Source organism: Antechinus flavipes, chromosome 4 (genome assembly GCF_016432865.1).
Source record: "Antechinus flavipes isolate AdamAnt ecotype Samford, QLD, Australia chromosome 4, AdamAnt_v2, whole genome shotgun sequence".
Classification (NCBI taxonomy): Eukaryota; Metazoa; Chordata; class Mammalia; order Dasyuromorphia; family Dasyuridae; genus Antechinus; species Antechinus flavipes.
In genome coordinates this window covers 435,678,457-435,705,026 of record NC_067401.1, presented here as the reverse complement: position 1 = coordinate 435,705,026, position 26,570 = coordinate 435,678,457, and the positions used below count along the sequence as shown (strand labels likewise).

The following is a 26,570-nucleotide window of genomic DNA, read 5'->3' as shown; positions in this document are numbered from 1 at the left end:
AAGCAATCAAAAGTTTTTTCTAGTAGCGGGAAAATTTTTTATTGAAAATAAATTTTGGTCTTGCATTGGCCGGGAATCGAACCCGGGCCTCCCGCGTGGCAGGCGAGAATTCTACCACTGAACCACCAATGCGGACAATGAAACGGACCTGAGCGAGGATGCTTTTCACTGGATGGGTGTCTACGCTCTCGCCGAATGAAGCTTTCATCAATTTTGTTGAGTAACAAGTTTTTACAAAATTTGATTACAGTTTCATTACAAACAAATTTTATTGTAAGTTTTCGGAAGAAACACGCAACTTCACTACTCCAAACATTTCATTGGCATCCTACTCTTGTTTCCTAAATGACAAATCTCGGCACTAACGTCCCAACTCTACCCATTTTTTTCCTCCATTCTTGCCTTGCCTCTTCTTTTTTGCCCCCTCACCTCCTTCCGCTTGTCTTCCGCACCCCATCCTCAACTGCCGCCCTCTCTTTTTGCTCCCTTAACTCCTTCTTCCAGCCCTGTTCCTCACGCCCACTCTTTTTTGCTTCCCCTCCCTATCTGCTCGCTCTTCCATGCCCCATCTTTACTTCTCATTCATCCTCACTTTCCACAGCCCTTTTTGTCCCTTTTTCATCACTTCTCTTTTCCATATCCCATCCTCATTTCCCACTCTCCTTTTTTGCTCCGCTTCCCACTTCACTCATCAATCCTACACCTTCATTTTCTACCTTCCTGTTTTGCGCGCTTCCTTCACTATCCTCCTCTCTGGTTTTCCCTGTCCCTTCCTGAAGAGGTGCCTAGATCACTTAGTGTCCGAAACACTTCATTTCAGGAGCCGATGCCTAGCTTGGCGCAAGGGGTCAAGACTCCCAGTTAATTTCAAGAAAGGAGATTTCTCTGGGAAGACCATTAAGACGTTCATTAGAAGCACCCTGCAAAGAAACATCCCTACCTGACAAATGCCCCCGTCAGGGCACAACCCCGAACTTTTCTGAATTCCTAAACACAGATCTCATTCCTATGACATCATCTACTAGGTCCCTTACTAGTCCTCAGAGCGACTCGCTCCGAGTCCCTCCTCTTTCCCCTCCGCCCACTTGCTCCGGAATACTAGCTCCAGCCAGAACCGCGGAGAATTTGCCAGAGAAGGCGAGTTCTCCGTCCTGATTAGTCAGATCAGGAGGAGGGGGCGGATTGTCCCCATGGGCGGGTGCCAGCTCTCGGCTGTTCAAGAAGGCACCGAAGGTTCCCGGGCAGAGGAGGAGGGAGGAGGCGGGGCTGGGGCAGCTGCATAAATAGGCCGGACTGGAGCTGGCAGGGCATATCCCAGCTAAGCCTCCACAGGCAGCGCTAGTTCTCCCCGCAGACAGGCACACGACCGGTCCGCGTCCTTCCTCCAGGGAGACCAAGAGCCTCCGAACGTCAGCCAGCGACCTTTCTCGGGAGACCTCGGAAGCCGCTTCTCGTCTGCACTTCCAGGAAAGAGCAAGGGAAGGAGTCCTACAGCGATCATGTCTGCTCCCAAGGGAACGGCCATCGGCATTGACCTGGGCACCACCTACTCCTGTGTGGGCGTCTTCCAGCACGGCAAGGTGGAGATCATCGCCAACGACCAGGGCAACCGGACCACCCCCAGCTACGTGGCCTTTACGGACACCGAGAGGCTGATCGGGGACGCCGCGAAAAACCAGGTGGCCATGAACCCGCAGAACACGGTGTTTGACGCCAAGCGGCTGATCGGGCGCAAGTTCTCCGATGAGGTGGTGCAGTCCGATATGAAGCACTGGCCCTTCCAGGTGGTGAGTGAGGCCGGGAAGCCCAAAGTGCGGGTGTCCTACAAGGGGGAGAGCAAGTCCTTCTGCCCCGAGGAGATCTCCTCCATGGTGCTGAGCAAGATGAAGGAGACTGCCGAGGCCTACCTGGGCCACCCGGTCAGCAACGCGGTCATCACGGTGCCAGCGTACTTCAACGACTCCCAGCGCCAGGCCACCAAGGATGCCGGGGCCATAGCCGGCCTCAACGTGCTGAGGATCATCAATGAGCCCACGGCGGCAGCCATCGCCTACGGGCTGGACAGGGCGGGCGCAGGAGAAAGAAACGTGCTCATCTTCGACCTGGGTGGGGGCACCTTTGATGTGTCCGTCCTCACCATCGACAACGGCATCTTCGAGGTGAAAGCCACAGCCGGGGACACCCACCTGGGCGGGGAGGACTTTGACAATCGCCTGGTGAACCACTTCGTGGAAGAGTTTAAGCGCAAATACAGGAAGGATCTGAGCCAGAACAAGCGCGCCCTGAGGAGGTTGCGCACAGCTTGCGAAAGGGCCAAGCGCACCCTGTCCTCCAGCACCCAGGCTAACCTGGAGATCGATTCCTTGTACGAGGGCACGGACTTTTACACCACGATCACCCGGGCTCGCTTCGAGGAGCTGTGCTCAGACCTCTTCAGGGGGACCCTGGAGCCGGTGGAGAAGGCCCTTCGGGATGCCAGGATGGACAAGAGCCAGATCCAGGACATCGTGCTGGTCGGGGGCTCCACCCGCATCCCTAAGGTGCAGAAGCTGCTCCAGGACTTCTTCAATGGCAAGGAGCTGAACAAGAGCATTAACCCCGATGAAGCCGTGGCTTACGGGGCGGCCGTGCAGGCAGCCGTGTTGATGGGAGATAAGTCGGAAAAGGTACAGGATCTCCTGCTCCTCGACGTGACCCCGCTGTCCTTGGGTCTCGAGACGGCGGGAGGGGTGATGACAACGCTGATCCAGAGGAACTCCACCATCCCCAGCAAGCAGACGCAGACCTTCACCACCTACTCGGACAACCAGCCGGGAGTCCTGATCCAGGTGTACGAAGGGGAGCGAGCCATGACCCGGGACAACAACCTGCTGGGTCGCTTTGAGCTGTCGGGCATCCCTCCCGCGCCTCGTGGGGTCCCCCAGGTCGAGGTCACCTTCGACATCGACGCCAATGGCATCTTGAGCGTCTCAGCCACGGACAAAAGCACGGGCAAGGCCAATAAGATCACCATCACCAACGACAAGGGCCGGCTGAGCAAGGAGCAGGTGGAGAGGATGGTGCAGGAGGCGGAGAAGTACAAGGCCGAAGATGAGGCTCAGCGGGAAAGGGTGAGTGCCAAGAACTCGCTGGAGTCTTATGCCTTCCAGGTCAAGAGTAGCATGCAAGAGGCCGGCCTTCGCGACAAGGTCCCTGAGGAAGACAAGAGGAAGGTTCTGGACAAGTGCGAGCAAGTGCTTTCCTGGTTGGAAGCCAACCAGCTGGCCGACAAGGAGGAGTTTGAGCACCAGAAGAAGGAACTGGAGAGGCTGTGTCAGCCCATCATTGCCCGGCTCTACCAGGCCCCTGGTTCTCAGGGAGGGAACAGCTGTGGGGCTCAGGCCCGCGGTTCCCATCCCACCTCTGGACCCACCATCGAAGAGGTGGATTAGATGAGGGACTTTGGTTCTCAAGAAAATTGTGAGCTAATGAACAACAGGTGCACGTGCTGCTCGAGTCTCCAGAACAAGCCCCAGGATTCTGTTCTTTTCCTGACTGCTATTGCTGGAGAGCTTTGTTCTGAGCAGCCCCACTTCCTGGGGATCGGTGACTTTTTCTTCCAACTCTTCCCTTCTCAACAGGGGAAACAAAAGATTGTTTATTTCAGTCTTTGTCTATCTGCTGTTAACATGTATCTTTTCTTATTTATCTATTTTCAATAATTTATGAGAAAATTTTTTTGTATTATTCATTTAGAATATTTCAATAAACTATGAAAAGTAATTACTAGTTTGTCTCTGCTGTCAATTAAGTATCATTGGAGCAAGGATCGAAACCTAGTTTTAAAAACATTATTTAAAAATTCATTTTTATTGGTAATTTTCTGTTTTATATCATTTCCATTTTCAAATATGTGATTCTCTTAACTAGTGAGGTATGGATTTTTTTTTTTTTGAGGGGCAGGAGAACAGTAACAGTTCAGCAAAACACATGAACACATCAAGTCTTATTCAGAGTTACTCACACTTACATTCCCCAAAATTTTGAAATGAGGGCAAGGCCCACTCACTTTTTAATATACCACATCCTATATCTTTCTGAGTGGGCAAAAAAAAAGTTGAGGTGATTTCATTCTTGGGGTTAAGAGGAAATGTTTCTTTGGCCTTGGAGTGGGTAGTTCAGTATAGTGAGATGGGATGTTATTCTAAGTGCAAGATAGTTTTATGCTCAGCAATTGTCTCCCTCCTTGAACTTGAATTGTTTCCAGACCTGTCTTGTTTTATCTTGTTCTGGGCTTACATCTATGTTCAGAACTAGACTAAAAGTAGTGTGTAAGTTAAGAAAGACTACATATATTCTCCAGGTAGCATCTGTTACTTTCTCTCTTAGTTCTTTTTCTCAGGAAACCATACTAAGAAAAAATAACACATTAATAAATAAAAATAAAATCCACTAAAAATAAAATTTAAAGTTATAAATATAAAATCCAACAAAATTGAATTTAGAAATGAAAGGAAAAATATATGACAAATTTTAACTCTGTTTTTACAGGTGAAGAAACTGAATACAAGAGAAATGTGATAGGCCTCATACCATATAGTTAGTAAATTATAAAACTGTGAATGTGTCCTAAAAGTCAATTAGAGTCATAAGTCTCAGAAAGAATTTGTTTCCATTTTCAATATTCCTTGGGTTGCACAGATATGTCCCTTGGCTTTGACAGTAGCCAAAAAAGGGGGAAAATCCTTAAGACTTTTAAAGTCTTGAGAAATCAGTTTATCCTTATAAGAAAAAAAAAAGTAGTTGAAACGTGTATTTTGCTCATGGAAAGGTGGGGGCAGAGTCAATCAAATTATCCCACATTTTCAGTGTGGGCAGTCCATATGTTAGGCTAGCTACCCTACCCAAGTGAGAATTTGTTACTGCTGAATCAATTATAGGCCTCATTCTGATTTTAGTTATGTCTGTCACCTCTCTAGCAGCAGCAAGAGGAGGAGGAAGCTAGCATTCTTGATTTTAAGGCCTCAGTATTGTGGGTTTATCATTGCAGTGATCAGGGTTGTATCAACTTTCAAAGCTGCTTTTCTTTATAGATTTTTTTTGCTAAATAGTATTTTTCCCATTTACATGTAAAGATAGTTTTCAGTATTCATTTTTGTATCATTTTTGAGCTCCAAATTTTTCTCTTACTCTCTTTTCCCTTCCTTCTCCCCAAACAGCAAACAATTTGATAATATTATATATTATACATATATATATATGAATGATCACGTTAAACATATCTCCACGTTACAGTGTTTTTATTAAAAAGTTTTCTCCCAGTTCTCATTTTGCTCATTATTAGTTCATAGTGGTCTTCCCAATTTACTTGAAAACTCCCATTTCCTCATTCCTTCTTAAATATTTCATGACATTAATGTCATAATTTTTTCAGGCATTCATCAATAGATAAGCAGTCTCTTATATTCAGGGTTTTTTTTGGCTTATATAAATAGAACTCCTTAGGCATCCTTTCTTTGATCTCTTTGAGATCCTTAAATAGGACATGATTCAAAGACTTTGAAGATTGTATGACAAAAATAGTTTGCAAACTGTTTTTACAAAATTGGACATGTTTTACTCATGTCTACTCTACTTGATAAAATTTTTTAAAATGCCCACAATTTAGAATTGCCTAGTTTAGTATAAAACAGGCTTTAAAAGAAAATCTCTAGAAATATTGTGCCCATCTTTTTGTCTCTTTAATACTAGTAATATGAGAGGTGACACAATATTGTGCAAAGATGTCACTCTTGGCATGTATTCAACTGACTTCTGCTCAAACCAGATTAAAATATAATTTTGAAATAGCAAAATAAAAGCATTAAAATAAAATAAAACTAAATAAATAAAAATACAAGAAATACAGCAAATATGAATCTTTAAAACTAAGTAAACATGTAGCCTGCAGGAGAACTTATGAAGTGTTCTGTGTCCATTGTTTCTAATTGAGTCTGGTGTTGTTTGGTAGGGAACTGGGAAGACTTGGTACAAGATCTGCTTGTGACACATACTAGCTAAGTGATCCTACAGAAATCACTTAACAATTCTAGTGTTTCTTAAAGCTCTCTTTTACTTGCCAAGAAGGTGATGAATGAATGAATGAAGAAAGCATTTATGTAGCACTTACGTGCAAAACACAATACTAACTGCTGATGATATAAATAGAAAAGTAGAATGTTCCTTTTTTCTTGTGTAGCTCACATCCAAACCACTGAAACAATGCTTATGAAAAGTTTCAACTGCAAATCAGGTGCAAAGGCCTCATGGTCTTTAGGAAGGAGCAGAAAAGCAACATTAATGTCTCTTCTTTAATGTCATTTCCACTAATAAAATCATATCAGTTTCTGATGCTGCACCATTTGACAGGGCCAAGAACTTTCCTTTATGAGTCTTGGATAGGTGTGGCTGAATCTCTTTCAAAGAGTTTACCTTCCAGACTTGGATTCCTTTATACTCATGTTTTTCCTCATTCTGCTCATTTCACTTTGCACAAATCTACAGTGATCTTCTGTATTTTCTCTGAAATTCTTCCTCATCTCTAACTCATAGAGATCTTTTCTGATACTAGTGCTGGTGCCCTCTCTCCCAGATTCTCTTGTATTTAACTCCCTTGTATATATTTTTATTCACAAATTTGATAGTTATGTTTGATAGTTTTCATGTGTTTTTCTTGTTATCCTTATTAGGATGTAAGATCAATGTTTCATTCTACTTACAGCCTTAGCACCCAACATAGTACACAACAGTATACTTAATAAATACTTGTGAATTGGAAAGTCAATTAAAAAAAAAGTATTATCCAGATCAGAAGTACAATTCAGCAATTATTCAGTACAACTCAAATATTTAAATATTAGCTTCTCTTTATCTTGACTGATATAAAATTTGGCTTTAAACTATAATCTTCTGTTGGTAATAGAAAGAGTTATATTGAATTTGGCATTTAACCTCCACCTTAAAGAAAACTAGAGAGCCTCCAGAAGAGAGTCAAGATCACTTAAAGAATGTAGCTTAATCAACCCGTTTCAATTCTACTTAAGTCAATGAAGATTGTTAAACTCCTCCATAAAGCACCAACATTTCTATAAGCCACCAATAAGACATCAGTGGGAAGAAATTTTTTAAAAAGGCAAATTCCTTATAAAATGACTGCAGAATATACAAAACACTTGGGAGTACTTTCCAGGATACACAATGGAACTATAAAAGTACAACTACAAACAGTTCAGAAATAAAATAGATCAAATTAATTGGAGAAACATTAATTGCTGATGGGTTGGTTGAACCAATATAATACAAATGACAACACTACCTAAATCAATTTACTTATTCAATGTGATACCAACTGAACTATCAATATATTAATTGAACAAGAAAAATAATAAAATTCATATTAAGGGATGGAAAAATCCAGAATCTAAAGGAGAAATAATGATAAGAAATCTTAGAATGAAATCATCTCTAATTAAGAGGCTTACCATTACCTGAAATACTGATTTGGGACATATAACATAATAAAAGGATTAAAAGGATGCAATTAAATGGAGGAGGGAATCTTTGCAAAATGATTATCTAATAAAGGTCTCATTTCCAAGCTATGTAAAGAATTAATTCAAATTCATAAGAAAAAGAACCATTCTTCAGTGGAGAAATGGTATAAGGTTATAAACAGATAGTTCTCAAGAGGAAAAGTTGCAATAAGCTAACAATAACCATATTTTTAAAATTGTCCAAGTAATTACTAAAGCAATTATAAGGAAATTCTACCCCTTCCCACCCATCATAGAGGTAAAGATGATTAAGAAAAGGAATATGACAAGGACTGGAAGGGAAAATAAATATACTGATGCATTGTTTCCATTTTGCAAAGCAATATGGAATTATACACTAACAGTTAACATTGCCTGCACTTTGATCCAGCTATTCTACTTCTAGGCCTATGCTCAAAGGAGATTAAAGAAAGTGAGAAAGGTCCTTTTCCTGCCCCCCCTCCAAAAATTATAGCAATTCTTTTTGTGGGAACAAAATGGGAGGGAGGAAATAAGGTGAGGCCAATCAATTGAAAAATGGCTGAATAATCAGTGGTATGCGAATGTGAAGTACTATTGCAAGAAATAAGGAAATAGATGATTTTTAAAAGACATAGAACAGCTTATTGAACTGATAGAGTGAAATAGTATAACCAGAAGAATAGTTCATAGTGTAAAATCATAGTATAAGAATGAAAAAATTTGAGGACTTTTCTAAACTAATTAAAATAAAATGAGAAGAACCAAGAGAACAGCTTATACAAAAACTATAAAAACCAACTTGACAAAACATGCTCTCCATTACAGAATGATGACAGATTTAGGGTTTAGAATGAAACATTCATATTTTTGTGAAGGGCCACTGAGGGAATTTGCTTCCCTTGACTACGCATTTTGGTTAAAAGGAATTTATATATATTTTCCTTTTCGTTTCCTATTTCATTTATCTATTAATCCACTTATTTCCCTCCCTTTCTCCATTAGTTCTCTCCCTCCCTCCTTCTTTCTCTTTCTTTCTGTTTCTCTCCGTCTTTGTCTCTTTGTCTCTCTGACTCTCTCTTTACTCTCCTTCTTCCCCCCCCCCCCCCCCCCCTCTCCATGGAGTGACAGGAATGTGATGGCAGGAAGAGAAAACAGTCTTGATCATTTAAAATGTGAGAGTGCTATAGAGCTCAAATGCCGTTTGCACTTTCAGATGAGGTTTTACGGATCTGTTAACTTCATTGTTAGGGTTCCCCTCGTGGGAGGCCAAAGCAGATTCACCTTTTGGACACGCCATTTTGTCAGGTTGCAATACTGAGGACCCTGGATTCATTATCTCCCCATCAAGGGACATACCTCTAGTCCAAGACCCTGCCTGGGCGTCCTCCAGCTAACCTCTCCCTAGCACTTCGTTGGGATGTTACCTTTTTATAATTGCAAAGGAATTAAAGACATAAAAATCAGCTCTAGAGCAAATGCAAAGAATCCTTTTTGACAGAAAGTACGACTAAGAGGCCCAACTTCCCACTTCAGTGAATCCTTTCTGTACCTTGTTTATAAAAACGGGTTTAGCTGTTATATTCCTGTTTAGACTTTAAACTCCTTGAGGGCAGAACCTATCTTTCGCTATTCTATGTATTCCCGGAGCTCAGCACCTTGCCTAACACGTAGTAGATACTTAGTAAATGCTTACAGTCCGAGTGGCAGATCTCTTGAGAGCTCAGTAATAATCCCACCCACAGGGAGGGCATCCTAGAGACGCCCCATTGTGAGCTGGGAGCTCCGTAACTACTTAGGGCACTTTGGGGATCCTTGCAGGATTTCCCAATAAGAGTGTGATGAGTTAAAGCGCTTCCCAAAGCGAAAGTGGCGACAAAGGGTTAAGGCGGCGTCCTGTTGGCGTTTGACTGCTACAAATCTAGTTTTGGGGGAAAACTGTTAGGAAAGAGACATTGAAATAGTAATTATTAGAAGAGGGCTTCCAAACTCGCCTACAGGGTAGACTACGACCTGAACGCAGCGCCTTCGACTGCTCAGCACTGTGTGTGCCTCGACGCGTTTCTCAGGTGAAGCTGTCTCGCCAATCGTTTTTAAAAACAGGCTTTAAGAAACTAGGTTACGTTTCCATAAGAAAAAAATTCTAAGATAAGTTTCCGGAAGACACGCAGCTTCACTACTCCAAATATTTCCTGGGCATCCTACTCTGGTTTCCTAGGTGACAAACATCCCACTCCTACCCATTCTTTCTACACTCCTGCCTTCCCACCTTTTTGCCTTTTCGCCTCCTTCCTCTTGTCTTCCGCACCCCATCCTCACTTCCCACACTCCCCTTTTGCCCCCCTCCCACCTCCTACCTCTTTCAGCCCGATTTTTCACATCCCACTCTGTTTTGCTTTCCCCACATCCTCTCTCTTGTATCTCTAATCTTAACTTCCCATTCATCCTTACTCCCCACTCTCCTTTTTTGCTCCCCCTCCCACTTCTCTCTTCTATCTTCACTTTCTATCCTTTTTTGCCCGCCTCTTTCCCCATCCTCCTCTACAGTTTTCCCAGTTCCTTCCTAAAGAGGGCTGCCAGAGCACTTCATTTCAGGAGCCGATGCGTACCTTGGGGCAGGGGTGAAAGCTTTGGGAAGTCATCAAGACGTTCCTTAGAACCACTCCCGCAAGGAAACACCCGTGCCTGACAAATGCCCTCATTAGGGAACAATGGCGAACTTTCCTGAAGTCCTAGGCACAGATCTCACTGCTATGACATCACTTTCTAGTGATGTCCCCTCCGCCCACTTGCTCCGGAATACTAGCTCCAGCCAGAACCGCGGAGAATTTGCCAGAGAAGGCGAGTTCTCGGTTCTGATTAGTCAGATCAGGAGGAGGGGGCGGATTGTCCCCATGGGCGGGTGCCAGCTCTCGCCTGTTCAAGAAGACACCCGAAGGTTCCGGGGCAGAGGAGGAGGGAGGAGGCGGGGCTGGGGCAGCTGCATAAATAGGCCGGACTGGAGCTGGCAGGGCATATCCCAGCTGAACCTCCACAGGCAACGCGAGCTCCAGTGCGGCACACGACCGGTCCGGTCCTTCCTCCAGAGAGACTAAGAGCATCCGAACGTCAGCCAGCGACCTTTCTCGGGAGACCTCGGAAGCCGCTTCTCGTCTGCAGTCCTAGGAAAGAGCAAGGGAAGAGGTCCTACAGCGATCATGTCTGCTCCCAAGGGAACGGCCATCGGCATTGACCTGGGCACCACCTACTCCTGTGTGGGCGTCTTCCAGCACGGCAAGGTGGAGATCATCGCCAACGACCAGGGCAACCGGACCACCCCCAGCTACGTGGCCTTTACGGACACCGAGAGGCTGATCGGGGACGCCGCGAAAAACCAGGTGGCCATGAACCCGCAGAATACGGTGTTTGACGCCAAGCGGCTGATCGGGCGCAAGTTCTCCGACGAGGTGGTGCAGTCCGATATGAAGCACTGGCCCTTCCAGGTGGTGAGTGAGGCCGGGAAGCCCAAGGTGCGGGTGTCCTACAAGGGGGAGAGCAAGTCCTTCTGCCCCGAGGAGATCTCCTCCATGGTGCTGAGCAAGATGAAGGAGACTGCCGAGGCCTACCTGGGCCACCCGGTCAGCAACGCGGTCATCACGGTGCCAGCGTACTTCAACGACTCCCAGCGCCAGGCCACCAAGGATGCCGGGGCCATAGCCGGCCTCAACGTGCTGAGGATCATCAATGAGCCCACGGCGGCAGCCATCGCCTACGGGCTGGACAGGGCGGGCGCAGGAGAAAGAAACGTGCTCATCTTCGACCTGGGTGGGGGCACCTTTGATGTGTCCGTCCTCACCATCGACAACGGCATCTTCGAGGTGAAAGCCACAGCCGGGGACACCCACCTGGGCGGAGAGGACTTTGACAATCGCCTGGTGAACCACTTCGTGGAAGAGTTTAAGCGCAAATACAGGAAGGATCTGAGCCAGAACAAGCGCGCCCTGAGGAGGTTGCGCACAGCTTGCGAAAGGGCCAAGCGCACCCTGTCCTCCAGCACCCAGGCTAACCTGGAGATCGATTCCTTGTACGAGGGCACGGACTTTTACACCACGATCACCCGGGCTCGCTTCGAGGAGCTGTGCTCAGACCTCTTCAGGGGGACCCTGGGGCCGGTGGAGAAGGCCCTTCGGGATGCCAGGATGGACAAGAGCCAGATCCAGGACATCGTGTTGGTCGGGGGCTCCACCCGCATCCCTAAGGTGCAGAAGCTGCTCCAGGACTTCTTCAATGGCAAGGAGCTGAACAAGAGCATCAACCCCGATGAAGCCGTGGCTTACGGGGCGGCCGTGCAGGCAGCCGTGTTGATGGGAGATAAGTCGGAAAAGGTACAGGATCTCCTGCTCCTCGACGTGACCCCGCTATCCCTGGGTCTCGAGACGGCGGGAGGGGTGATGACAACGCTGATCCAGAGGAACTCCACCATCCCCAGCAAGCAGACGCAGACCTTCACCACCTACTCGGACAACCAGCCGGGAGTCCTGATCCAGGTGTACGAAGGGGAGCGAGCCATGACCCGGGACAACAACCTGCTGGGTCGCTTTGAGCTGTCGGGCATCCCTCCCGCGCCTCGTGGGGTCCCCCAGGTCGAGGTCACCTTCGACATCGACGCCAATGGCATCTTGAGCGTCTCAGCCACGGACAAAAGCACGGGCAAGGCCAACAAGATCACCATCACCAACGACAAGGGCCGGCTGAGCAAGGAGCAGGTGGAGAGGATGGTGCAGGAGGCGGAGAAGTACAAGGCCGAAGATGAGGCTCAGCGGGAAAGGGTGACTGCCAAGAACTCGCTGGAGTCTTATGCCTTCCAGGTCAAGAGTAGCATGCAAGAGGCCGGCCTTCGCGACAAGGTCCCGGAGGAAGACAAGAGGAAGGTGCTGGACAAGTGCGAGCAAGTGCTTTCCTGGTTGGAAGCCAACCAGCTGGCCGACAAGGAGGAGTTTGAGCACCAGAAGAAGGAACTGGAGAGGCTGTGTCAGCCCATCATTGCCCGGCTCTACCAGGCCCCTGGTTCTCAGGGAGGGAACAGCTGTGGGGCTCAGGCCCGCGGTTCCCATCCCACCTCTGGACCCACCATCGAAGAGGTGGATTAGATGAGGGACTTTGGTTCTCAAGGAAATTGTGAGCTAATGAACAACAGGTGCACGTGCTGCTCGAGTCTCCAGAACAAGTCCCAGGATTCTGTTCTTTTCCTGACTGCTATTGCTGGAGAGCTTTGTTCTGAGCAGCCCCACTTCCTGGGGATCGGTGACTTTTTCTTCCAACTCTTCCCTTCTCAACAGGGGAAACAAAAGATTGTTTATTTCAGTCTATGTCTATCTGCTGGTAACATGTATCTTTTCTTATTTACCTATTTTCAATAATTTATAAGAAAATTTTTTTGTATTATTTATTTAGGATATTCCAATAAACTATGAAAAGTAATTACTAGTTTGTCTCTGCTGTCAATTAAGTATCATTAGAGCGAGGATAGAAACCTAGTTTCAAAAAACATTATTTAAAAATCCATTATTATTGGTAATTTTTTGTTTTATATCATTTCCATTTCCAAATAGGTCAACCTTTTAATTAAAGAGCTATGGATTTTTTTTTTGAAGGAGAGGAGGAGGCAGGAGAATGGTTATAGTTCAGCAAAACACATGAACTCATCAAGTCTTACTAATGTACTAGTGACACCTACATTCCAACAAACTTTGAAATGAGGGCAAGGCCCACTCCCTTTTTAATATACCACATCCCATACCTTTCTGAGCGGGTAAAAAAGTCAGAGGTGATTTCATTCTTGGGGCTAAGGAGTAGGCCTTGAAGTAGGCAGGTCAGCGTAATGGGTTGCCATGTTATTCTTTGTAAGTGCAAGATAGTTGTATGCTCAGCAATGCCTCCCTCTTTGAATTTAAATTGTTTCCAGACCTCTCCTGTTTTATCTTGTTCTAGGCTTACATCTATGTTCAGAACTAGACTACAAGTAGTGTGTAAGTTAAGAAAGAATCCACACACATTCTCCAGGTAACATCTGTTAATTTCTCTCAGTTCTTTTTCTCAGGAAACCATACTAAGAAAAAATAACAAATTAATAAATAAAAATAAAATCCAACAAAATTGAATTTAGAAATGACAGGGAAAATATATGACAAACTTTAACTCTCTGTTTTTACAGGTGAAGAAACTGAACACAAGAGAACTGTGACAGGCCTCAAACCATATAGTTAGTAAACTATAAAATTGTGTGTACGAAAGGTTACGTGGAGTCATAAGTATCAGAAAGAATTTGTTTCCATTTTCAATATTCCTTGGGTTCAATATGTCCTTTGGCTTTGACAGTAGCCAAAAGAGGGAGAAAATCCTTATGATTTACTTTTAAAGTGTTGAGAAATCAGTTTATCCTCATTAGAAAAAAAAAAGTAGTTGGAACATGTATTTTGCTCATAGAAAAGTGGGGGCAGAATCAATCAAATTATCCTATACTTTGAATGTGTGCAGTCCATATGCTAGGCCAGCTACCCTACCCAAGGGAGAATTTGTGACTGCTGAATCAATCATAGGCCTCATTCTGACTTTTAGTTAAGTCTGTCACCTCTAGCAGCAGCAAGAGGAGGAGGAAGCTACCATTTTTGATTTTAAGGCCTCAGGTATTGTGGGTTTATCACTGCAGTGATAAGGGTTGTATCAATTTTCAAAGTTGCTTTTCTTTATAATTTTTTTTTTTTTGCTAAATAGTATTTTCCCCATTTACATGTAAAGATAGTTTTCAACATTCAGTTTTGTAAGATTTTTGAGTTCAAGATTTTTCTCTTACCCTCTCTTCCCTCCCTGTTCCCCAAACAGCAAGCAGTCTGATACACACATATACACACACACACACACACACACACATATATATGAATGATCACATTAAACATATTTCCACATTATAGTGTTTTTATTTAAAAGTTTTCTCTCAGTTCTCATTTTGTTCATTATTAGTTCATAGTGGCCTCCCCAGTTTACTTGAAAACTCCCATTTCCTCATTTCTTCTAAAATATTTCATGACATTGATGTCATAATTTTTTCAGCCATTCATCAATAAGTAAGCAGTCTCGTATATTCCAGAAATTTTTATTCCTATAAATAGAGCTCCTTAGACATCTTTTATTTGATCTCTTTGAGGTATAGCCTTTAAATTGGACATAATTCAAAAACTTTGTAGATTGTATGACAAAAATCGTTTGTAAACTGTTTTCACAACATTGGATATGTTTTACTTATGTCTGCTCTACTTGCTAAAATTAAGGGAAATGCCCACAACTTAGACTTACCTAGTTTAGTATAAAACAGGCTTTGAATGAGAATTTCTAGTAATATTGTGCCAATCTTTTTGTCTCTAGTAATATGAGAAGTGACACAATATAGTGCAAAGATGTCACACTTGGCATGTAACCAACTGACTTCCGAATTATTAATTTTATTCATATTTACATATTATTTATGTATCTGTATATTTTATTAATACTTATTATCAATCATTACTCTACATATTAATAATTATATGTTAATAATAATGCAGAATAAATAAATTATTAATAAAATAGTTAAATTTGATTTATTAAATTATATATATAGATTAAATTATATTAAAATTAAAATATATAAATTTATTAAAATAAAAAATTAAATATAATTTTGAAATAGCAAAATAAAATAAAAGTATTAAAATAAAATAAATCTAAATAAATAAAAATACAAAAAATACAGTAAATATGAATTTTCAAAACTAAGTACACATGTAGCCTGCAGGGGAACTTATGAACTGTTCTGTCTCCAGAACAATTTCTATTTCTATTTCAGCCTGGTGTAGTTGGTAGGGAACCAAGAAGACTTGGGTACAAGATCTTTCTCTGACACATACTAGCTAGCAGACCCTACAGGAATCACAAAACATTCTAGTGTACCTTAAAGCTCTCTATTAATTGCCAAGAAGATGATGAATGAAAGAATGAAGAGAGCATTTATGTATACCTTATGTGCAAAATACTATACTAAGTGCTGGTGATACAAATAGAAAAGTAGAATGTCCCTTTTTTCTCATGGAGCTCACATCCTAACCACTGAGACATATGCATTTGGAAAGTTTCAACTGTAAATCAGGTGCAAAGGCCTCATGGTCCTTAGGGAGGAGCAGAAAAGCAACATTAATGTTTCTTCTTTAATTTCATTTCCACTCATAAAATCATACCAGTTTCTGATGCTGAACCATTTGACAGGATCAAGAACTCTCCTTTGTAAGTCTTGAGTAGGTATGGCTGAATCTCCTTCACAGGAGTTACCTTCCAGACTTGGATTCCTTTATACTCATGTTTTTCCTCCTTCTGCTCATTTCACAGCACAAATCTACAAAATCTACAGTGATCTTCTACATTTTCTCTGAAATTCTTCCTCTCCTCTAAGTCACAGAGATCTTTCCTGATACTAGTGCTGGTGCCCTCTCTCCCAGAATCTCTTGTGTTTAACTCCCTTGTATATATTTTTACTCACAAATTTGATATTTATGTTTGATAGCTTTCATATGTTCTTCTTGTTATCTTTATTAGGATGTAAGATCAATGTTTCATTCTACTTACAGCACCCAACATAGTACATAACAGTACACTTAATATTTGTGAATTGGAAAGTCAATAAAAAAAAACCCAAACCTGTTTTCTAGATCAGAAGTACAATTCAACAATTTATTCCCTGGTATTCAAATATTTAAATATTAAGTTCTCTTTATCTTGACTGGTATAAAATTTGGCTTTAAACTCTAATCTTCTGTTGAACTGTTTCTGAACAGAAACAGTTATATTGAATTTAACATTTAACCCCACCTTAAAAACAAAACAAAACAAACAAACAAACAAACAAACAAAACAAAAAACAAACAAACAAACAAAAAAAAAAACTAGGGGAGCTTCCAGAGGATTGTCAAGATCACTTAAACAATGTAGCTTAATCAGCCAATTCAATTTTATTTAAGTCAATGAACATTCTTAAATTCCTCCATAAATCATCAACATTTCTATAAGCCACCAATACATCAGTGGGAAGAAATTTTTTTAAAAAGGCAAGTTCCATGTAAAATGACTACAGAATATACAAAATGCTCCGGAGTACTTTCCAGGATATACAATGGAACTATAAAAATAGAACTACAAACTCAGTTCAGAAATAATATAGATTCAATTAACTGGAAAAATATTAATTGCTCATGACTCATGGTTGAGTCAATTAATAAAAATGACAATACCACATTAATCAATTTATTTATTCAGTGTGATACCAAGTGAATTATCAACAGATTACTAGAACAAGAAAAATAAAATAATAAAATTCCTATTAAAGCATGGAAAAGTCCAGAATCTAAAGAGAAATAATGATAAGAAATCTTAGAAAGAAATTGTCTCCACTAAGAGGGCTACCATTACCCGAAATACTGATTTAGAACACATAACATAAAAGAAGTAATAAAAGGATACAATTAAATGAGGGGAAATCATTGCAAAATGATTTTCTAATAAAGATCTCATTTCCAAGCTATGTAAAGAATTAATTCAAATTCATAAGTAAAAGAACCTTTCTTCAATAGAGAAATGGTCTAAAGATATAAACATAGTTCTCAAGGAGAAAAGTTGCAATAGACAATTTCTTTCTAAGATTTCTTATCATTATTTCTCTTTAGATTCTGGACTTTTCCATGCTTTAATAGGAATTTTATTATTTTATTTTTCTTGTTCTAGTAATCTGTTGATAATTCACTTGGTATCACACTGAATAAATAAATTGATTAATGTAATTACTAAAGCAAGTATAAGGAGATTTCACCCCTCCTTATGCATCATAAAGGTAAAAATTATTTAAAAAAGGAATATGATGAAGACTGGAAGGGAAAACAAATATACTGATGCATTGTTTCCATTTTGCAAAGCAATATGGAATTATACACTAACAGTTACTAAACATTGCCTGCACTTTGATCCAGCTATTCTACTTCTAGGCCTATGCTCAGAGGAGATTAAAGAAAGTGGGAAAGGTCCTTTTCCTGCCCCCTCTCCCCAAAAATATAGCAATTCTTTTTGTGGGAACAAAATGGGAGGGAAGAAATAAGCGGAGGCCAATCAATTGAAAAATGGCTGAATAATTAGTGGTATATGAATGTGAATGAGTACTATTGCAAGAAATAAGGAAATAGATGATTTTTAAAAGACATAGAACAGTTTATTGAAAGGACAGAGTGAAATAGTATAACCAGATAAATAGTTCATAGGGTAAAATCAATAGTATAAAAATGAAAATTTTTGAGCACTTTTCTAAACTAATTAAAATACAATGAGCAGGACCAAGAGAACAGCTTATACGAAAACACTATAAAAACCAACTTGACAAAAAATGCTCTTCATTACAGAATGGTGACAGATTTAGGGTATAGAATGAGACATACATATTTTTGTGAAGGGCCACTGAGGGAATTTGCTTCCCTTGACTATGCCTTTTGGTTACAAGGAATTTATCTTTATTTTTCTTTTCGTTTCCCATCTGCCTATTCATTTATCTACTCATCCATTTATTTCTCTCCATGTCTCCTCCATTAGTTCTCTCCCTCCCTATTACCTCCTTCTCTTTCTGTCTCTCTGTCTCTCCCTCTCTGTTTGTTTCTTTCTGTCTCTTTCTTTCTCTCCTCTGTTTCTGTCTGTTTCTCTCTCTGTCTCTCTCTGTCTCTCCTCTCTCTTTCTCTCTCTGTCTCTGTCTCTCTCCTCTCTCCCCGCTCCCATAAAATAGAAGGGATGCAACGGAAGAGAAAACATTCCTGATAATTTAAAATATGGGGCTGCTGCTATAGATCTAAAATGCTGTTTTCACTTTCAGATGAAATTTTATCGACCTGTTTAGCTTCAGTGTTAGGAATTCCCTCGTGGAATGCACCTTTTAGACCTGCCATGTTGTCATGCTGCAATACCGAGGATCCTGGACCCACCGTTCTCCGCATTAAGGGAAACACCCCTGGTCCAAGATCCTGTTTGGGCATCCTCCAGCCAGCCTCACAATAGCATCTCATTGGGATGTTACATTTTTTTTTTTATTACAAAGGAAGTAAAAACGTAAGAATCAATTCTAGAACAAATGCAAAGAGACTGAATGGCTCCCGCTCTCACTTCTCGGATGAATCCTTTCTGTATCTTGTTGGTAACAGTCGGGTTTGCAACTCGTTAGATCTTGAACGTAGCAACTCCTTGAACGTAGTACCTCTATTTCCCCATTCTATGTATACCCAGAACTCAGCAGGTTGCCTAACACAAAGTAGGTACTTAGTAAATGCTTACTGTCTGAGTGACAGATCTCTTGGGAACGCAGTAAAAATCCCGCCGATAGGGAGGGCATCCCAGAGACGCCCCATTGTGAGCCGGGAGCTACGTAATACTTAGGGCAGCTTAGGGATCCTTGCACCACTTCCCTATGGGAGTGTGATGAGTTAAAGCGCTTCTCAAAGTGAAAGTCGCGATAGAAGGGGGAGGCGGCGTCCTGTTGGCCCTTGACTGCTGCAGTGGACTAGTTTGCGGGGAAAGCTGGGGGAGAGAGAAATTTTAAAAAGTCATTCTCAGAAGAGGGATTCGAAACCACGCTTCCAGGGTAGACTGCAACCTGAACGCAGAGCTTTAGACGATTCAGCAAGGTGTATTTCTCTACATCCTTCTCAGGGGAAGTTGTCTCACTAATAGTTTTGAATAATAGGCTTTTAAGAAACTAAGTTATATTACCCCCAAAAAAAATTTTTTTAAAGATAAATTTCCGGAAGAAACACCCAGCTTCACTACCCCAAATGTTTCCCTGACATCCTATTCTGGTTTCCTAAGTGACAAACATCCCACTCCTACCCATTCTTTCTCCACTCCTTCCTTCCCTCCTTTTTGCGTTCTCTCCTCCCTCTTGTCTCCCGCACTCCATCCTCACTTCCCACACTCCCCTTTTGCGTCCCCTCCCCTCCTCCTCCTCCTTTCAGCCCGATTCCTCACATCACACTCTCCGTTTTTTTGTTTTCCTCACATCCTCTCTCATGTATCTCTCATCTTCACTTCCCATTCATTCTTACTCCCCACTCTCCTTTTTTGTTCCCCCCTTCCCACTTCGCTCTTCCACTCCCCATCCTCACTTCCCATTCTTTTTTTTTTTTTTTGCTCCTCCTCGCCACCCCCTCTCTGTCTCTTCCATCTCCGATCCTTACTTCCCATTATCCTTTATTGTTCCCCCTTCCCTTCTCTCTTCCATCCTCCACCATCACTTTCTATCCTCCTTTTTTTGCGTCCTTCTTCCCCCACCTTCCTCGACAGTTTTCCCAGTCCCTTCCTAAAGAGGGGTGCTTGAGCACTTCATTTCAGGACTTGATGCCTAGCTTGGGGCAAGGGGGCAAATCTCTGGGAAGGTCATCAAGACGTTCATTAGAACCACTCCCGCAAGGAAACACCCGTGCCTGACAAATGCCCTCATTAGGGAACAATGGCGAACTTTCCTGAAGTGCTAGGCACAGATCTCACTGCTATGACATCACTTTCTAGTGATGTCCCCTCCCCCCACTTGCTCCGGAATACTAGCTCCAGCCAGAACCGCGGAGAATTTGCCAGAGAAGGCGAGTTCTCGGTTCTGATTAGTCAGATCAGGAGGAGGGGGCGGATTGTCCCCATGGGCGGGTGCCAGCTCTCGGCTGTTCAAGAAGGCACCCGAAGGTTCCCGGGCAGAGGAGGAGGGAGGAGGCGGGGCTGGGGCAGCTGCATAAATAGGCTGGACTGGAGCTGGCAGGGCATATCCCAGCTGAACCTCCACAGGCAGCGCGAGCTCCAGTGCGGCACACGACCGGTCCGCGTCCTTCCTCCAGAGAGACCAAGAGCATCCGAACGTCAGCCAGCGACCTTTCTCGGGAGACCTTGGAAGCCGCTTCTCGTCTGCAGTCCTAGGAAAGAGCAAGGGAAGGAGTCCTACAGCGATCATGTCTGCTCCCAAGGGAACGGCCATCGGCATTGACCTGGGCACCACCTACTCCTGTGTGGGCGTCTTCCAGCACGGCAAGGTGGAGATCATCGCCAACGACCAGGGCAACCGGACCACCCCCAGCTACGTGGCCTTTACGGACACCGAGAGGCTGATCGGGGACGCCGCGAAAAACCAGGTGGCCATGAACCCGCAGAACACGGTGTTTGACGCCAAGCGGCTGATCGGGCGCAAGTTCTCCGATGAGGTGGTGCAGTCCGATATGAAGCACTGGCCCTTCCAGGTGGTGAGTGAGGCCGGGAAGCCCAAGGTGCGGGTGTCCTACAAGGGGGAGAGCAAGTCCTTCTGCCCCGAGGAGATCTCCTCCATGGTGCTGAGCAAGATGAAGGAGACTGCCGAGGCCTACCTGGGCCACCCGGTCAGCAACGCGGTCATCACGGTGCCAGCGTACTTCAACGACTCCCAGCGCCAGGCCACCAAGGATGCCGGGGCCATAGCCGGCCTCAACGTGCTGAGGATCATCAATGAGCCCACGGCGGCAGCCATCGCCTACGGGCTGGACAGGGCGGGCGCAGGAGAAAGAAACGTGCTCATCTTCGACCTGGGTGGCGGCACCTTTGATGTGTCCGTCCTCACCATCGACAACGGCATCTTCGAGGTGAAAGCCACAGCGGGGACACCCACCTGGGCGGGGAGGACTTTGACAATCGCCTGGTGAACCACTTCGTGGAAGAGTTTAAGCGCAAATACAGGAAGGATCTGAGCCAGAACAAGCGCGCCCTGAGGAGGTTGCGCACAGCTTGCGAAAGGGCCAAGCGCACCCTGTCCTCCAGCACCCAGGCTAACCTGGAGATCGATTCCTTGTACGAGGGCACGGACTTTTACACCACGATCACCCGGGCTCGCTTCGAGGAGCTGTGCTCAGACCTCTTCAGGGGGACCCTGGAGCCGGTGGAGAAGGCCCTTCGGGATGCCAGGATGGACAAGAGCCAGATCCAGGACATCGTGCTGGTCGGGGGCTCCACCCGCATCCCTAAGGTGCAGAAGCTGCTCCAGGACTTCTTCAATGGCAAGGAGCTGAACAAGAGCATCAACCCCGATGAAGCCGTGGCTTACGGGGCGGCCGTGCAGGCAGCCGTGTTGATGGGAGATAAGTCGGAAAAGGTACAGGATCTCCTGCTCCTCGACGTGACCCCGCTGTCCCTGGGTCTCGAGACGGCGGGAGGGGTGATGACAACGCTGATCCAGAGGAACTCCACCATCCCCAGCAAGCAGACGCAGACCTTCACCACCTACTCGGACAACCAGCCGGGAGTCCTGATCCAGGTGTACGAAGGGGAGCGAGCCATGACCCGGGACAACAACCTGCTGGGTCGCTTTGAGCTGTCGGGCATCCCTCCCGCGCCTCGTGGGGTCCCCCAGGTCGAGGTCACCTTCGACATCGACGCCAATGGCATCTTGAGCGTTTCAGCCACGGACAAAAGCACGGGCAAGGCCAACAAGATCACCATCACCAACGACAAGGGCCGGCTGAGCAAGGAGCAGGTGGAGAGGATGGTGCAGGAGGCGGAGAAGTACAAGGCCGAAGATGAGGCTCAGCGGGAAAGGGTGACTGCCAAGAACGCGCTGGAGTCTTATGCCTTCCAGGTCAAGAGTAGCATGCAAGAGGCCGGCCTTCGCGACAAGGTCCCTGAGGAAGACAAGAGGAAGGTTCTGGACAAGTGCGAGCAAGTGCTTTCCTGGTTGGAAGCCAACCAGCTGGCCGACAAGGAGGAGTTTGAGCACCAGAAGAAGGAACTGGAGAGGCTGTGTCAGCCCATCATTGCCCGGCTCTACCAGGCCCCTGGTTCTCAGGGAGGGAACAGCTGTGGGGCTCAGGCCCGCCGTTCCCATGCCACCTCTGGACCCACCATCGAAGAGGTGGATTAGATGAGGGACTTTGGTTCTCAAGGAAATTGTGAGCTAATGAACAACAGGTGCACGTGCTGCTCGAGTCTCCAGAACAAGCCCCAGGATTCTGTTCTTTTCCTGACTGCTATTGCTGGAGAGCTTTGTTCTGAGCAGCTGCACTTCCTGGGGATCGGTGACTTTTTCTTCCAAGTCTTCCCTTCTCAACAGGGGAAACAAAAGATTGTTTATTTCAGTCTATGTCTATCTGCTGTTAACATGTATCTTTTCTTATTTATCTGTTTTCAATAATTTATGAGAAAATTTTTTGTATTATTCATTTAGAATATTTCAATAAACTATGAAAAGTAATTACTAGTTTGTCTCTGCTGTCAATTAAGTATCATTAGAGCAAGGATAGAAACCTACTTTCAAAAAACATTATTTAAAAATCCATTATTATTGGTGATTTTTTTGTTTTATATCATTTCCATTTCCAAATAGGTCATTCTTTTAACTAGTGAGCTATGGATTTTTTTAAAAAGGAGGTGGGGCAGGAGAATGGTAACAGTTCAGCAAAACACATGAACTCATCAAGTCTCACGAATCTACTAGTCACACCTACATTCTACCAAATTTTGAAATGAGGGCAGAGTCCACTCACTTTTTAATATACCACATCCCATACCTTACTGAGTGGGTAAAAAAAGTTGAGGTGATTTCATTCTTGGGGCCAGGAGAAAATGGTGTAACCTCTCTGACCTTGGAGTGGTCAGGTCAGTGTAGTGAGTTGGTATGTTATTCTAAGTGCAAGATAGTTGTATGCTCAGCAATTGTTTCCCTCCTTGAACTTGAATTGTTTTCAGACCTGTCCTGTTTATCTTGTTCTGGGCTTACATCTATGTTCAGAACTAGACTAAAAGTAGTGTGTAAGTTAAGAAAGACTCCACATACATTCTTCAGTTAACATCTGTTACTTTTTCTCTTAGCTCTTTTTCTCAGAAAAGCATACTAAGAAAAAATAACAAATTAATAAATAAAAATAAAATCCAACAAAATTGAATTTAGAAATTAAAGGGAAAATACACGACAAACTCTGTTTTTACAGGTGAAGAAAATGAATACAAGAGAACTGTGACAGGACTTATATATAGTTAGGAAACTATAAAACTGTGAATGTGTATTAAAAATCACTTAGAGTCATAAGTCTCAAAAAGAATTTGTTTCCATTTTCAATATCCTTTGGGTTGCACGGATATGTCCCTTGGCTTTGACAGTAGCCAAAAGAGGGGGAAAATTCATATGACTACTTTTAAAGTCTTGAGAAATCAGTTTATCCTTATTTAAAAAAAATAGTTGGAACATGTATTTTGCTAATGGAAAGGTGGGGGCAGAGTCAGTCAAATTATTCCAATGTGTGTGCAGTCCATATGCTAGGCCAGCTACCCTATCCAAGTGAGAATTTGTGACTGCTGAATCAATCATAGGCCTCATTCTGACTTTTAGTTAAGTCTGTCACCTTTAGCAGCAGCAAGAGGAGGAGGAAGCTAGCATTCTTGACTTTCAGGCCTCAGGAATTGTGGGTTTATCATTGTAGTGATCAGGATTGTATCAACTTTCAAAGTTGCTTTTCTTTATAATTTTTTTTTTTTTGCTTAATAGTATTTTTCCCATTTACATGTAAAGATAGTTTTCAACATTCATTTTTGTAAGATTTTTGAGATCCAAATTTTTCTCTTCCCCTCTCTTCCCTTCCTTCTCCCCTAAAGCAAAAGTCTGATATAGATTATATATTATTTTTTAAATAACTTTTTATTGACAGAACCCATGCTAGGGTAATTTTTTACAGCATTATCCCTTGCACTCACTTCTGTTCTGATTTTTCCCCTCCCTCCTTTCACCCCCTCCTCCAAATGGCAAGCAGTCCTATATAAGTTAAATATGTCACAGCATATCCTAGATACAATATATGTGTGCAGAACCGAACAGTTCTCTTATTGCCCAAGGAGATTTGGATTCAGAAGGTATAAATAACCCAGGAAGAAAAACAAAAATGCAAACAGTTTATATTCATTTCCCAGTGTTCTTTCTTTGGGTGTAGCTGCTTCTGTCCATCCTTGATCAATTGAAACTGAATTAGCTCTCTTTATCAAAGAGATCTACTTCCATCAGAATACATCCTCAAACAGTATCATTGTTGAGGTATATAATCTCCTGGTTCTGCTCATTTCACTCAGCATCAGTTCATGTAAGTCTCACCAGCCCTCTCTGTATTCATCCTGCTGGTCATTTCTTACTGAACAATAATATTCCATTACATTCATATACCACAATTTACTCAACCATTCTCCAATTGATGGGCATCCATTCATTTTCCAGTTTCTAGCCACTACAAACAGGGCTGCCACAAACATTTTGACACATATAGGTCCCTTTCCCTTCTTTAGTATCTCTTTGGGGTATAAGCCCAGTAGAAACACTGCTGGATCAAAGGGTATGCACAGTTTGATAACTTTTTGAGCATAGTTCCAAATTGCTCTCCAGAATGGCTGGATGTGTTCACAATTCCACCAACAATGTATCAGTGTCCCTATTTTCCTACATCCCCTCCAACATTCTGCATTATCTTTCCTTGTCATTCTAGCCATAGATTATATATTATACATACATATATATATGTGATCTCATTAAACATTTCCACATTATAGTGTTTTTATTTAAAAGTTTTCTCCCAGTTCTCATTTTGTTCATTATTAGTTCATAGTGGTCTCCCCAGTTTACTTGAAAACTTCCATTTCCTCATCCCTTCTAAAATATTTCATGACATTGATGTCATAATTTTTTCAGCCATTCATCAATAGATAAAGAGTCTCTGATATTCCAGGATTTTTTTGTTTATATAAATAGAGCTCCTTAGGCATCCTTTCTTTGATCTCTTTGAGCTATAGCCCTTAAATTGGACATGATTCAAAGATTTTGCAGATTGTATGACAAAAATAGTTTGTAAATTGTTTTCACAAAATTGGACATATTTTACTCATGTCTACTCCACTTAATAAAATTAAGAAAAATGCCCACAATTTAGAATTACCTAGTTTAGTATAAAACAGGCTTTGAAAGAGAATTTCTAGAAATATTGTGCCCATCTTTTTGTCTTTTTAATACTAGTAATATGAGAGGTGACACAATATAGTGCAAAGATGTCACACTTGGCATGTATCCAACTGACTTTAGCTCAAACCAGATTTAAATATAATTTTGAAATAGCAAAATAAAATAAAACTTACTAAATAAAAATATAAGAAATACAGCAAATATTAATTTTCAAAACTAAGTAAACATGTAGCCTGCAGGGGAACTTATGAAGTGTTCTGTGTCCATTGTTTCTAATTGAGTCTGGTGTAGTTTGGTAGGGAACCAGGAAGACTTGGTACAAGATCTCCCTTTGATACACACTAGCTAGCAGACCCTACAGAAATCACTTAACATTCTAGTCTTCCTTAAAGCTCTCTATTAATTGCTAAGAAGGTGATGAATGAATGAAGATAGTATTTATGTATCACTTATGTGCAAAAGAGTATACTAAGTGCCGGTGATACAAATAGAAAAATAGAATGTTCCTTTATTCTCATGGAGCTCACATCCTAACCACTGACTCAATGCATATGGCAAGTTTCAACTGTAAATCAGGTGCAAAGGCCTCATGATCCTTAGGGAGGAGCAGAAAAGCAACATTAATGTTTCTTCTTTAATGTCATTTCCACTCATACAATCATACCACTTTCTGACGCTGAACCATTTGACAGGGTCAAGACCTTTCCTTTCTGAGTCTTGGATAGGTGGGACTGAATCTCCTACACAGGGGTTACCTTCCAGATTTGGATTCCTTTATACTCATATTTTTCCTCCTTCTCCTCATTTCACTCTGCACAAATCTACAAAATTTACAGTGATCTTCTACATTTTCTCTGAAATTCTTCCTCACCTTTAAGTCATAAGATCTTTCCTGATACTAGTGCTAGTGCCCTCTCTACCAGAGTCTCTTGTGTTTAACTCCCTTGTACATATTTTTATTCATAAATTTGATAGTTATGTTTGATAGTTTTCATATGTTCTTCTTGTTATCC

The 26,570-nt window shown here is 42.9% G+C and overlaps 2 protein-coding genes, 1 long non-coding RNA gene and 1 other non-coding gene across 5 annotated transcripts; 2 read left to right on the top strand and 2 right to left on the bottom strand.

Moving 5' to 3' along the window:
- Nucleotides 1-13: 13 nt before the first annotated feature.
- Nucleotides 14-10,750, bottom strand: LOC127563005 (uncharacterized). Its single transcript, XR_007953859.1, has 2 exons — nt 10,664-10,750; nt 14-1,436 (listed from the first exon to the last, which is right to left on the bottom strand). It is a non-coding gene; the product is annotated as an uncharacterized LOC127563005 (long non-coding RNA).
- On the bottom strand, nt 62-132 carry TRNAG-GCC (transfer RNA glycine (anticodon GCC)). Its single transcript has one exon. It is a non-coding gene; the product is annotated as a tRNA-Gly (tRNA).
- Nucleotides 1,421-22,821, top strand: LOC127563003 (heat shock 70 kDa protein 6). Of its 2 annotated transcripts, none has more exons than XM_051999165.1 (2): nt 1,421-3,478; nt 22,533-22,821. In XM_051999165.1, the coding sequence occupies exon 1, from the start codon at nt 1,500-1,502 to the stop codon at nt 3,429-3,431; it is 1,932 nt and encodes a 643-aa protein (XP_051855125.1). In that variant the 5' UTR covers nt 1,421-1,499; the 3' UTR covers nt 3,432-3,478; nt 22,533-22,821. The 2 variants fall into 2 exon arrangements, with proteins under 2 accessions (XP_051855125.1, XP_051855124.1); XM_051999164.1 differs by lacking the exon at nt 22,533-22,821 and adding an exon at nt 12,706-12,995.
- Nucleotides 10,587-22,821, top strand: LOC127563001 (heat shock 70 kDa protein 6-like). Its single transcript, XM_051999162.1, has 2 exons — nt 10,587-12,439; nt 22,267-22,821. Exons 1-2 carry the CDS (start codon nt 10,727-10,729, stop codon nt 22,483-22,485), a joined length of 1,932 nt encoding a protein of 643 aa, XP_051855122.1. The 5' UTR covers nt 10,587-10,726; the 3' UTR covers nt 22,486-22,821.
- Nucleotides 22,822-26,570: the final 3,749 nt, after the last annotated feature.

Coding starts and splice junctions, on each gene's coding strand:
- LOC127563001 (XM_051999162.1), top strand. CDS start 10,727: ATGTCTGCTCCCAAGGGAACGGCCATCGGCATTGACCTGGGCACCACC. Junction 12,440..22,266: donor CGGAGGAAGACAAGAGGAAG/GTGCTGGACAAG, acceptor GACAAGAGGAAG/GTTCTGGACAAGTGCGAGCA.
- LOC127563003 (XM_051999165.1), top strand. CDS start 1,500: ATGTCTGCTCCCAAGGGAACGGCCATCGGCATTGACCTGGGCACCACC.